The sequence below is a fragment of the Saccopteryx bilineata genome, chromosome 9 (assembly GCF_036850765.1).
Source record: "Saccopteryx bilineata isolate mSacBil1 chromosome 9, mSacBil1_pri_phased_curated, whole genome shotgun sequence".
NCBI lineage: Eukaryota > Metazoa > Chordata > Mammalia > Chiroptera > Emballonuridae > Saccopteryx > Saccopteryx bilineata.
In genome coordinates, this window is record NC_089498.1 from 64,672,745 (window position 1) to 64,686,695 (window position 13,951).

At 39.7% G+C, this 13,951-nt stretch overlaps 1 protein-coding gene across 4 annotated transcripts in view; it reads left to right on the forward strand.

The window, feature by feature from the left end:
- The window catches only part of NRBF2 (nuclear receptor binding factor 2), a 31,254-nt gene extending 17,702 nt beyond the window's left edge, over positions 1-13,552 (forward strand). Inside the window, exons 2-4 of one of the 4 annotated variants that reach the window (XM_066242557.1) lie at positions 5,223-5,307; positions 10,170-10,210; positions 12,042-13,552. In XM_066242557.1, the coding sequence (XP_066098654.1) occupies positions 5,223-5,307; positions 10,170-10,210; positions 12,042-12,749 (834 nt within the window). In that variant the 3' untranslated portion in view covers positions 12,750-13,552. Of the gene's footprint in view, positions 1-5,222; positions 5,308-6,127; positions 6,252-8,485; positions 8,655-10,169; positions 10,211-12,041 lie in introns of those variants that run through there. The other 3 variants (XM_066242558.1, XM_066242559.1, XM_066242560.1) reach the window with 3 other exon arrangements.
- Positions 13,553-13,951: the final 399 nt, after the last annotated feature.

Here is a 13,951-nt window from a genome sequence, read left to right on the forward strand (position 1 = left end):
TAAAGCTAAATTGTTATGTTTTAGATTTTTCTTGTTTCTTTGAGGTAAGCATTTATCACTGAATTTCCCTCTTAGAGCAGCTTTTGCTGATCCCATAAGTTTTGCTATATTTCCATTTTTCTTTGTCTCAAATTATATGTTGATTTCTCTGTTGACTCATTACTTGCTCAGCAGCATGTTGTTTAATCTTCACATATTTGTGAATTTTCCAGTTTTTTTGTAATTGATTTCATACCATTGTGGTTGTAAAAGGTGCTTAGTTATTATGATTTCCATCTTAAATTTGTTGGCTTGTGTTGAGACCTAACATTATCTAATGTATATGGAGAATGTTCCATGTTTACTTGAGAACAATGAATATTTTATTGCTTTTGTATGAAATGTTTTGTGTATATGTTAAGTCTGGTCTAACATGTAATTTAAGGCCTATGTTTCCTTATTGATTTTCTATCTGTTGATCTATTCATTGATACAAGTGGGGTATTAAAGTCCGTTTGGATCTGATAATATTTGCTTTATATTTTTAGTGCTCCTGTATTTGAAGTTCTTAAAGGGTCTTACATTTCTTTTCCTGTTCTAACAGTGTCCTGATAAATATGATACTTGAAGGAGAAAATAAATAAAATTCAAGCTCTATTTGTTTAGGTTAGTACACAAAATAGATATATTCTTGGCTTAAACATTATTTGAGTTGTTAACAAAATCACTCATGAAGACCTGGAGTGTTTTGTATCTTTTTTGAAATTGAGTTAATTTGCCATAAAATCTTAGCACATCTTGAATTACTTGGCAAAGAAGAAGTATATTTTCAGAATTACAAAATATCAGTGCCCAGACTTTTAGAAGCCTAAGCAACATTCTCATTTTAGTTGCTTCTTGCTCCTATTTGATTTTGATTTACCAAAGAATGTATTTATGGATTTAGTACTTTTAATGGCTGTAATGCTACCAAGAACAGTAGAAATCAATTTTAATATTAAAGATAAATCTTTATAGGTTTTTTAAAAATAAGAATTACTACCAAAAGAAATTTCTTAACAACATCTTCAGTTTAAAAAGGAGGGGCTCCAGCCATGCCAGTGCCCCTTGCTCAAGCTAGCAACTTGTGGGCTCACCCCAGCAACCATTGGATCATGTCGATGATCCCACGCTCAGACCTGTGACCCCACACTCAAGCTGGTGACCTCGAGGTTTAGAATTACCTCAGCATCCCAGGTCAATCTTCTGTCTGCTGCACCACCACCTATCAGGCTATTTATTGTAAACTTTTTGATGGCAGGTGCCTCCAATGCTTTTAATGTCTTTTAACTAGACTGCTCACAAAAATTGGGGAATATTTAAAAAAAGAATATGAAGATACAAAATATCACCTAATCTTTGTGAGGAGTGTAGTTTAATTTTCATAACACTCATTTTAGAGATGAGAAAACTGAAAGTTAATTATATGTCTAATAAGTGTTCAAGCTGAGATCAGATGCTAGGCTATTAAGCTCTATCCAGAGTCTGTACTTTCTGGTTGTCTAACAGGAACATAGTGGGAAATTTGTCTTTTAATAGGGGATTTGATGTGTTGCCCAATAGTGCAGAGTAGGTGTGTGTTTTTAACTGAGATGTAACTCCTAAATTGGCAGAATGATCAGAGACTGAGCATTACATGGGGACGTTTAAAGGGGAGTCAGGAAAGCCATGAGGTCCTATTATCACACTTGAGAACTTTTTGTTTCATTGGTGAAACCATTCTGTTATTGTGGAGCTTGAAGTTTAATTGGGAGCTTTACAAATATAGAACAAAGTAGAAGGGAATTAACGTCTTCAAAGACAGAGATGATAAAAGCATAATATTAGAGTGAAGTAACCTCAGAGAGCAGTTCATCTCTGCATCTCAAAGTGTGTTCAGTAGCCCTCAGCCTCATTCAATTTTGGTAGAATCTAAGGCCTACTACAGACCTACTGAATAAGAGTTGGCATTTTAACCATATTCCCAGGTGATTTGTATTCCATTAAAACTTGAAATGCACAGATCCATCATTTTACAGGGGAGAAAGACCCTGAAGGATGAACTAACAGGTGGTTTAGTGGGTGGTTCAGGAAGGTTAAAGAAGATTCACCCCTTTTAGTCCTATTTTTTTCTTTTTCTTTTTTAAGTGAGAGGAGGGGAGATAGGCTCCCACATGTTCCCCGACTGGGATCCACCCAACAACCCCTGTCTCAGTCTGATGCTCTAGTCAGCCGAGCTATCCTCAGTGCCAGAGGCCAACGCTCAGACTAGCCAAGTTATCCTCAGCGCCTGGGGCTGACACTCAGCCAGTAGAGCCACTGGCTGCAGAGGGAATGCAAGAGAGAAGGGGGAGAGGGAGGGGAAGAGAAGCAGATCGTGTGTATCCTGACTAGGGATTGAACCCAGGATTTCTGCACGCCAGGCTGATGCTCTATCCACTGAGCAAACTGGCCAGAGCCCCTTTTAGTCCTTTTTTTCCCTACCTAGAACCTTTTTGATTGAGTGCCACTTGCTTTAACTATGTATACAATCTGAACACATTCCTTAGAGAAATTGTGTTGATCATAACTTAGCTTCCTTCATCATGTACAATCTCTTCCCAAAAGATCTATCATTTCTGGTCACTGTTACGGTACTGCTGTGTTCAGGGCATAGTTTTTGCTCAGTCCAAGACTCTATAGTTAAAATTATTTTAAGAATCTAGTCATTTATTGTTACTCATTATTATTTTCGGGAGTAAATTAGAGAACAAGTTTGTTTAATTACTTCTTGAAGAATAAAAACCCTCTGAAACCATTGAAAGGGGATGATTTTGTTTTTATGTGTTGCTTGTTTCTCCTTGACAAAAATAGAAGTGGGGAAAGTATAACAGTATGCATTGCTGGAAGTGCTATTTTCTACTTTTTTCTTCACCTCTGTTTTACATAGAACATGATTTTTAAACATGCCTAGAATATTTCTAATCTCAGTTGCAAAAGTGATTTTCTGAAGTATTGTTTTGAGGCATCAGTGGCACATATTTTTGAAGAGTATGCTAGAGTAATCGCATAACTACCTGACCAGATTCGCTTTTTCCTTTTTTTTTTTTAGTTTAGGTGAAGTGCACATAAAATTTTCTCTATTATATTGAAGTGTCCAGTTCAGTAGTGTTAAGTATGCTCACATTGCTGTGAAACGGATCTTGAGAACTTGGTCATTTTGGACACCTGTTAAACAACAACCTCACTTTCCTCTTCCATAGCCCCTGGCAGCCACCATTCTACTTTCTGCTTCTGAGGTTGACTACTTTAGGTATTTCCTATAAGCAGGATTATACCGTATTTGTCTTTTTGTCACTGGTTTATTTTATATTTCATTATTAGCTTGATGCCTTTAGAGTTCGTCCATGCTGTAGCATGGCATGTGTCAATTTCCGTCCCTTTTTTTTTTTTTTTTTTTTTGTATTTTTCTGAAGCTGAAATGGGGAGAGACAGTCAGACAGACTCCCGCATGTGCCCGACCGGGATCCACCCGGCACGCCCACCAGGGGCGACGCTCTACCCACCAGGGGGTGATGCTCTGCCCCTCCGGGGCGTCGCTCTGCCGCGACCAGAGCCACTCTAGCGCCTGGGGCAGAGGCCAAGGAGCCATCCCCAGCACCCGGGCCATCTTTACTCCAATGGAGCCTTGGCTGTGGGAGGGGAAGAGAGAGACAGAGAGGAAGGGGGGGGTGGAGAAGCAAATGGGTGCTTCTCCTATGTGCTCTGGCCGGGAATCGAACCCAGGTCCCCCACATGCCAGGCCGACGCTCTACCGCTGAGCCAACCGGCCAGGGCCAATTTCCGTCCCTTTTTTAAGGCTGAATAATATTCCATTTTTTGTATATACCACATTTTGTTCAGTCATTTATCTATTGATGGACATTTGGGTGGCTTCCACCTTTTGACTATTGTGAATGCTACTATGAACATGGGTGTGCAGTGCGTTTTACTTTTATTTTTAAGAAGGTTTGCTAAATCATTTGTGAGTTTGTTAGTGAGAAAAACACTGTAGTAGCTAGAGGACTTCAGTTGATTATCTTTCTCCTTGACTGCTGTTTAACTTTAAGATACAACCAATATGAGTCTGTTGGATCTCTTAAAAGAGAGGGAAACACATTTACAAAGTTGTAATAATTCTTAAAGTATAACAGATGTAAGGACACAGATGACAACTCATGTAATCCATTTACCTTTACATTTAGGGACACTTGAGTCATTTGCTTTCAGAACTTTCAGTTTGTCTTATTGTTTTGGTGAGTTGTACCAAAAAAATTTCCACTGTATTATTAATTTCTCAACTGTGCAATGTAAAAATTTTCTATTTTAAAAACATAAATAGTAATGTTGCCCTGGCCGGTTTGCTCAGTGGAGAGCATCAGCCTGGTGTGTGGATGTCCTGGGTTTGATTCCCAGCCAGGGCACACAGGAGAAGCACCCATCTGCTTCTCCACCCCTCTCCTTCTCCTTTCTCTCTGTCTCTCTCTTCCCCTCCCACAGCCAAGGCTCCATTGGAGTGGAGTTGGCCCGGACGATCAGGATGGCTCCATAGCCTCTCTCTGCCTCAGGCTCTAGAATGGCTCTGGTTACAACCAGAGCAATGCCCAGATGGGCGGAGTGTCACCTTCTGGTGGGCATGCGCAGTTGGATCCCAGTAGGGCACATGCGGGAGTCTGCTCTCTGCCTCCCCACTTCTCACTTCAGAAAAATACAAAAAAAACCAACAACACATAAATAGTAATGTTAATGTTGAGAGGAAAGAATGAGTTGATACAAGAGAAGCTTGGATTTCACTGTGTAATAAGTAATTTCCTGAATATAATTTTTTACGTATACAAACTAGTGAAAGCGCCTACAAAATAACTTGTTTTGAAAGGATTATTAAAATCAAGAAAATGCATATTTTGAGTAACAATCTATGATTGTAACCCTTGGTTAATCTCTGAAGGATGGAAGAATGTGGATCACTGAAGGAGTTAGTGCCTGTTGTTAACCTTGATGGTTTATTAGTAGAGTTGAAAGAAGTGGCCCATCTTTTCAAGGTGCTGCTATATAGTTCAAGAAGCTACCTTTTAGATTTCCCATTACAGATATAGCTGTAAATGGTTCCATGTGTGGCAACAAACAGCATTGTTTATCTTCTTAAAAGGTTTTTTTTAATCATGTCTTTTTATCATCCAGAGGACTTAGAAATGTTTGTCTTCTAGGCTCATCAACAGAGCAGACGAGCAGATCGTTTATTAGCTGCAGGGAAATACGAAGAGGCTATTTCTTGTCACAAAAAGGCTACAGGTGAGTACTCTTTTTGAGAAATACTGAGTCTAAAACTGTAGGACAATTTCTTTTCTTCAGTATCTCTCAACACTTTATTTAGAATGAAAGTCATAGAAGTAATGATGTGGTGTTGCCTTGCATAATACAAACAGGATGACCCTGCCAACTCACTGGAATATCAGCTTGCATTATTTTTTGAGTGTGTCAAATTTCCCAGCTTCCCCTAAGTATTCTTTCTAAACCATGAAAATTGCACATGCCATATTGGTAGCTGATTCCTGGATACAGCTTTCTGAGACCCAAGATCCCTAAAGACAGAAGTGATTGCAAAAAGTCTGCCAGTACATACTTAGTTACTATAGTAAAGGAGTCTAAAGTCCATTTTGAGTTCTGAAGGTAATAACTAGTTTAATTCATCCGGAATGGGTAGCCACCTTTCTTAGAGCATGCTCCCGGCTTTGTGCTAGAGGAGGGCGCTTTCCTTTCCCTCCAGGCCAGCATGATGACCAAACGATGTTCTTTCCTGGCAGTCTGCCCCTCCGTACTACCTACTGTGAATATACAGACCACAGAGTCGACACTGGTTTGGATAAATCCTCTTACGTCGGGGAGCTTTGCCTATAAATCAATGATTTTTAGAGAAAATTTCTGAAGAATTAGTGTTGCCACTGAAGTGTACCCTATAGAGCTGAGCACATAGTATATACCCCATAAATCTTTGTGAACTTTTATGGTTAGTTTTATGGGGGTTTGTACAACATTAGACTTGGTAGCTAGTGCTATTTATATCTTTCATAAACCTATTTTATTATGAATTGAATTGTTAAATTTGTAGTCACTGTGAAGAAAAGAATGTACTGTATGCTATTTAAGAAAACCATGTTGTGGATGAAGGCCACAGTGAAATAACATCTTTCATTAAATAACCCAGAGTGGTCATGGCTACACATCTATAACATACGGTAAGATGAGTATTTGTTATGCATTGAGCAGTAGGATATTCTGAATGTATAAAAGGGAGAAAAGTTATTTTCTTTGTTATTTTAGAGACAGGAAGGGAGAGAGATGAGAAGCATCAGCTCATAGTTATTGCATTTTAGTTCTAAATTCATTGATTGCTTTCTCACATATATGCCTTGACTGGGGGCTCCAGCTGAGCCAGTGACCCCTTGCTCAAGCCAGTGACCTTGGGCTTCAGGCCAGCGACTAGCAACCCCACGCTCAAGCTGATGAACCTGCGCTTACACCGGATGAGCCTGCCCTCAAGCTGGCGACCTCGGTGTTTCAGACCTGGGACCTCAGCGTCCCAGGTTAATACTCTGTCCACTGCGCCACCACAGGTCAGGCAGAAAAACTTTTTCATTCCTAACCTATATCCCTGTTTTTATTTGAAGACTTAAAACTAATATTGGGCTTTTAATGCCTCCACCCCCCTGCCCTTGTACATAAATTCTGTGACATTCTCAGGAGTAGAAAAGATAAAGCCAGCCTGTTGGATCCCATTAGCTTTAAATATGGAGGTAGACCATATTTGGCTCCCAACTGAGCCAATTGGGAGTTTATACTTGGTTAAAAATAGTCTTGTGTTGCATTTGAGAGTGGAGTGGTGAATGTAATGCCAGTTTGGAAACTGACGTTAGAATAAGCTCAGTGATTTCTAAATTGACAGCTAGGGCTCGTAACAGTGGTATTTGGGGAGGTGTGGATGTAGATGTATTTTGAGAGGAAGGAATTTAGTGTTTGGAAATCATTTTAGAGATCTGACAGGGAAAAGTTCATCGGAGAAAGACTTATAGGAAGGGGAGCATGAAACGAGAGGTCTTAGGGGAAAAGAAGAGACATCGTGTTAATCTGTCAGAGATCAGAGGAGAGTCTGAGACTAAAAATCTACCTCAAGATTACAGAGCTAACGACCATAGCCTGTATACTTTATAGAGTTTTAATAGTGTTTATTTTGTAAATGAATTGAAATAAAGAAGTTACTTGATTTTTCTTTCCTTTTGAGGAAAGGTAGGATCTACTTTTGAGGTGGACATGGCTGGCTTAGATAAAATGAGCGTATGAGTATTCATTTGACAGATAAACTGAGATGCCAAACCCCAGGAAGGAAAAAGCTGTCTAAATCTTCAGGCAGGAAGTGGGGTGGAGATGTTCACATTTTACTATTTAATATGAAAAAAGGAAAGGTTATGAGGCCACAAACTCCCAAGTATTCAGTATTGTCAGAAAAATCTATTGCTTTAAACCCTTGATTAACAGTTGTAACTGGATTGGTGTAATTCTTCCTTATCAGTCTTCTGCAGTCCGTTCCCTAAGTGAATAGTATTTCTTTCACAAACAACAGAAAGAGCAAAAGCTTAAATGGGAAGTTGATAATAGCGACTGACAATGCTTAGAACGCAAAATGAACATTTCAGATGAGCAGTTCTCAGAGTACAGTGTTTCTGTGTATTTGGTTGAAAACAAGTCTTGACCTGACCTTCCCATTAGACTGTGGTGACGTGAAAATGATTCAGAGAGATTAGTCTTTGTCATTCAGAGGCAGTATTTTGCTATGTGTGTCCAAATAGACTGTACAATTTGTACTTTGGTACCAGATTCACAATAGAATAATAAATGATGTTATTATTTTAAGAAGTGATAGGTTCTTCAGATTTTCTTAGTTCCTTTTTCCCATCATTTGCTTAATATTTACTTTATTTGAACCAGATTGTTAGATTTTTGTAACATAAGCATTTCGTTCCTAAATTTCTCCCATGGTGGAGTATTTTCTTCTTTTGTGACCCTGGAGCAAATCTGTGACCATGCAGTCAGATTAAAACCTTTTGTTTCTTTTAAAATAACTTTTAAGGCCTAGATTTTAAATTAAAATCTTGGAAATACTTTAAGTGACCGTGTGACTCCTGTTGAATTCTTTGTGCTTTGGCAGCTCAGTGTCCCCAAGGACACCCAATATCCTCTTCTGTCTTGTTATAGTTTTAAGGTTCTACAAGGGAGGTATTTCAGTTTTTGTTTTTATTTTTTTGTTTTTTGTGTGTATGTGACAGAGAAGGAGAGATAGATAGAGACACAGATAGGGACAGACAGGAAGGGAGAGAGATGAGAAGCATCAATTTTTCATTGCACATCCTTAGTCTCCTTAGGTGTTCATTGATTGCTTTCTCATATATTCCCTGACCGGAGGGGCTACAGCAGAGCAAGTGACCCCTTGCTCAAGCCAGTGATCCCACATTCAAGTCGCTGAGCCTGTGCTCAAACTGGTGAGCCCGCACTCAAACAGGTGACCTTGGGGCTTTGAACCTGGGTCCTCTGCATCCCAGTTCAATGCTGTTTCCACTGCGCCACCGTCTGGTCAGGCAAGGGAGGTATGTCAGTTGTTTTAAGTTTGTTTTTGCCAGATTGTTCCATTTGTTAAGGAAGTGGACGTAAAGCAAACTGTAGTTCAGACAAGGAGACATAATAGGAGGGATGTCTAGGAAAATTCATCCACACTGTCAGAACAATATAGATAAAATGTCTCAACAGAGTTAAACATGAACAAAAGGGAAAGAAATAGTCTGTATGCAGTTATACAGAATTAATAGAGAGTTACAAAACAAAAACATTGAGGGAAAAAGGTAAGTGTGGCTGGAGCAAAAACTTTGTAACCAGCTCTGCATTGTGTTGAGGGAGGGAGCTTCCAGTTAAGCTGAATCTTAAAGACTGTGGTAGAACTGGGCAGACAGCAGTTCTAAGTCAGGGACTCGGAAAATCATTACATACTTGAATTAGTGCTATACAGAACGCATTGCCTTGGAGTATGTGCAAAAAGGGAACAATGCAGAGACGAGAGATGCTGGAAAGTGTATAGTAAGCAAGGGAAAAAATGGAGCTCGAGTATGATCTATTATTAATAATACTTTTGTTTATATCTCATCTTGTTCCACACAAGATATAGAAGGCCTTAGAGAAGAATACAACAAAATATAAAATTAATTAAAAATGAATAGATGGAATCCATAGAAAGATAAAATGGGAAAGGACTAGAAGTTTAGTTTGCACAATACACCCTGGGTTCTTGCATATTTGACAGGAGCACTTGGCCCTAAGTTTTATTAGCAGTCAGCTCAAAGAGGAATATTGTGGAAATTTACAGTGACTATTTAAATTCAAACAAATTAAGTAACCCAAAAACTGATCTTAAGATCAAAGAGAAGTTGACTAAGTTGCTGACCATTTGTGGTGTTCATCAGTGACACTATATTCTGTTTTGACAGCTTGCTTACAACTAATGTCAACAAGTTCTTAGGGCTTTAACGCCCTCACTTCTAGCAGGCTGTTGGCAAAGCTCAGAAGCAAGTCAGTGAAAGTTCTGTAGGAGTCCTAAAGGGTAGTCCAGGTTTTCATATGGGTAAAAAGTAATGGATAATCATCTTTTGGTATTTTTGAGAGACTAACGAGTAATAGCATTTTGAAAGATTCTTATTAAGTTTTAACCCTCCCTAATCCCGTTTTTTTTTTTTTAGACAATTAAATTTGACAAGGTGACATTGGTCAATTAGAGTACATAGATTTAGAGAAAACATCTCCACATTGTTTGGGCAGTCGATTATCTAATCCTGTTTTCTGATTAAGCCATCTTTACTTTTAATTGTGGAATCTACAGGGGTTTTAAAGAACAAACTCCTTTGAAATACCTACATTTGATTACCACTGACCTCCTTTTAAATTACTATCCTGTTCTTTTCAGGAACAGGATAACTTTGTAACAGAGTTCCTGCAAGGTCATTTCTCTCTGCTGTGTGAGGAGTATTGAAACACAGGAAGAGTTTTATGAAGTGATCTGTTAATTACAAAATGATGACACTTGTATATTAACGTGCCTCTTTTTTTTAAACCAGCATATCTTTCTGAAGCCATGAAGCTGACACAATCTGAGCAGGTGAGACATTTTCTTAACATCTGCAATAACGGTTAGAAGGATTTTCTTGCCTGACCTGTGGTGGTGCAGTGGATGGAGCGTCAACCTGGGATGCTGAGGTCATTGGTTCGAGCCCCAGGCTTGCCCAGTCAAGACACATATGATTGAGTTGATGCTCCCTGTTCCTCTCCCCTTTCTCTCTCTCTCTCTTCTCTCTAAAATCAATAAATAAAATCTTTAAAAAAAAAAAGGATTTTCTTGTGAGGACTTGAATTGTATATAAAATAAAGCATTGTGCCCCTCTTGAAACAGTCAAAATACAGGGTGGAAAATAATAAAACAATAAGTAGTAATACAAGAATATTTCATGTACTCATAATTGTAAACCTACTTGGCTCTACCCTGTATATAAAAAGGGCAAAAGTAGAGTTCTTTAGAAAAGAAATTAAACTGAACGAATGAACTGCTGTTGATGTACCAGACGTGGTCTGCGGAAATCTGTCCCTTTTTTTCTAGTGGTTACTTGTAGATCTCAGCCTGCCACATGTGTCCCAGAGCCCCCTCTTAGGCCTTTCCTGATCAGTAAGGAACTCCCAGTAAGTAAGCAGACCGGGACAAGGGGAAACCACTCGGCCTTCTCTTTGCTTCTTTCTCAAAGATTATTTAAATCTGAACTTACCTTTTCCTGAATTCCTGACCAGTTCTGGGGTTTTTTAATTTGTTTCACCAATGGCTTTCTTTTTCTTTTTTTTAAGATTTATTTATTCACTTTTAGAGAGAGGATAGTGAGAGATAAAACGGGGGAGGAGTGGGAAACATCTGGTCTTTGCTTCTCATATGTGCCTCGACCAGGTAAGCGCGGGGCTTCGAACCAGCCAGGACCTCAGCATTCCAGGTCGACGCTTTATCCACTGCGCCACCACAGGTCAGGCTCACCAATGACTGAATTGTCTTCTGTGTTTGGGGAGGGCCTTCCTGGGTTTTTAAATACATTTATTCAGAGATAAATCTTGATCCATAGATGACGCTCGGATCATGTGAGTGGCAGCTACATAGGAGGTGCACGGTGACTGCTTGTCTGATTGGATTAAGAGGCCCTTTCTGTGAGGGGACGCCAGTGGCAGGGAAAGCAGCAGTTCCGCAGACTTCTGTTACACGCATTTGCCCTTGACTGTAGAACTGCCTGTGTTTGCCACCTAATATACACTGCTCACAAAAATTAGGGGATATTTCAAAATTAATATGAAGCGATAAAAAGAAGCATTTGATTTTTTTTATTAAACAAGGACATCAGAAAAGCAAGCGGCAAGTCAAAGAAAGTTTGCTTATGCAAATGAGATGCAAAACCAACTTTTATTTCACTGGTGAAAATGCACTGTACAAAAGGCTGAAAGTACTGGAGTAGCTGCACGTTCCCCGACCCTCTAATTTTTGTGAGCAGTGTAGATGTGCATTGAGTATTCTGAACTCCCTGTCAATGGAAAGACTTTTTAGGTCGTTGTAGAGTTGATGTCTGAAGAGGAACTTTTCTGATTTTAAGGAGCATCAATGGCATTGTAGGTGGTTAAGGCACATTTAATTACGGTCTGATTCAGTATGTTGATTTGGAATAGGACTTCTGACTTCTGGAATGAATGGTGTTTTGTTTATATTCATGTGCCAACATAAAAATGTTAGCGTACCTAGAAAGTAATTTTGAAAACACTTTTGAGGTTCAGTTGAATTGCAAACATAGTATATACATTTTAAGTGTTACTGGGTTATTCAGAAAGGAGGATCTTGGAATGGCATTTGCTGGGCAATACTAAAGAGACTTAAAATGTTAAATTGTACCTTCCTTTCTGTGTGACAGGCTCATTTGTCACTGGAACTGCAAAGGGATAGCCACATGAAACAGCTCCTCCTCATTCAGGAGAGGTGGAAGAGGGCGAAGCGGGAGGAGCGGCTGCGGGCGCAGCAGAGCGCAGACAGGGACGCCAGCCAGCTGCCGGTGCCGCACAGGCCCTCCGCCGAGGAGGCCGAGGGCCAGAGCCTCCTCCTCTCCCAGAAGTACAGCCCCTCCGTGGAGAAGCGCCTGCCTGAAGTTCCGGGTATCTTTGACAGGGATCCAGACACACTGTTATTTATACTGCAACAGAAGAGTGAGCCAACAGAACCGTGCATTGGAAGCAAAGCCCCAAAAGATGATAAAACAATTATAGAGGAGCAGGCAACCAAAATTGTAGATTTGAAGAGGCATGTGGAATTCCTTGTGGCTGAAAATGAAAGATTAAGGAAAGAAAATAAACAACTAAAGGCTGAAAAGGCCAGACTTCTAAAAGGCCCACTAGATAAAGAGCTAGATGTAGATGCTGATTTTGTAGAAAAGTCAGAGTTATGGAGCCTGCCGCCACATTCAGAAACTGCCACAGCCTCTTCAACCTGGCAGAAGTTTGCAGGAAATACTGGGAAAGCCAAGGATATTCCAATACCCAATCTTCCTCCCTTGGATTTTCCATCTCCAGAACTTCCCCTTATGGAACTCTCAGAGGATATTCTCAAAGGACTTATGAATAATTAACATGGAAGGCCATAGAAGAGGTGAGAAGAGGAAATACTACAGTTAATCCAGAAGGAAGAGAAAAGGGAAAACCACGAGCAAGGGTGGCCCTGGAGATGCCTCATCGTCTGGCGGGCTGTGGAGAAGGGGCGTTGCCAGGACTCGGGGAAACAGTCACTGTGAAATAGGTCGCATATCTGATTTACTGACTCAAGCTAATGATTCCAGACTTGGCAGACACTGAACTCTCGGAGGTTCACTTTCTCCTGATACAAACCAAATGGCTACCTGGAATAATTTTTTTCAGCAACAATTATTTTTCTTATCTTCAGGGTTAAATGCATAAAAGTATGTTATGTGTAGTTAATCTAAAATGCCATAAAGGATAATGCAAAACCTAAATAATATGGCGACCTGCGGGGCTGCCTTGTATTGGAAAACTGCTTCCTATCATGCATTGGCTGTGTGCATTTGTTCTGCACAGTTTTGTTTAATGAGGTTTGTCAGCCACAGCTTTCCAGGTGAGACTCTGTGCCACTCTCTGTACTACTCATAACATAACGATAACCTCAAGACTATCAGGAGAAATAGTTAAATTCCCATTTTATGAAGAACCAAATTATTAGTTATGCTTTTTTAAAAAAATGACCAGTTTACATAATTAATCAGGGTGCATTTTAAGTTCTAACTTTTTTTGTTTATGGTGTAATGCATCATTTGAAAATACTAAGGAAATGTCCTTTTGTTTTTAATGATGCAGGAGTGGAAGTAATGCTAGTTGGCAGTACTTGATTGTAAGAAATCAATAAAGTAATTGTGTTTTATACCTTTGTTGAATGTGGTTGGTACTTCAAAGCAAAGCATGGCCCCAGTGCGCCGGTGACCCTGGGTTCGACCCCACTGGGTGGGGCGTGGACAAGAGGCAATCAGTGAGTGCCCAGCTAAGTGAGACAATGAGTGATGCTTCTCTCTCTCCCCCTTCCTTGCTCTCTCAGATCAGTGGAAAATTTAAAAAATGTTTTGTATGGTTTTAATGTTGTGAATTTTGAATATGGATTTGAAGAGATTCTGTCAAATGATTATTTTGGTATGTTCAAGTTTTACTTCAGTGTTCTGTAGCCCATTTCCCCTCTAAGCGTGAGAGAACGAAGAATTTCCTAAGGTCTGAATGTTTTCCCAGCCATTTTCTTGCCCGAGCACACATGGACACGCAGCTGCTGTCC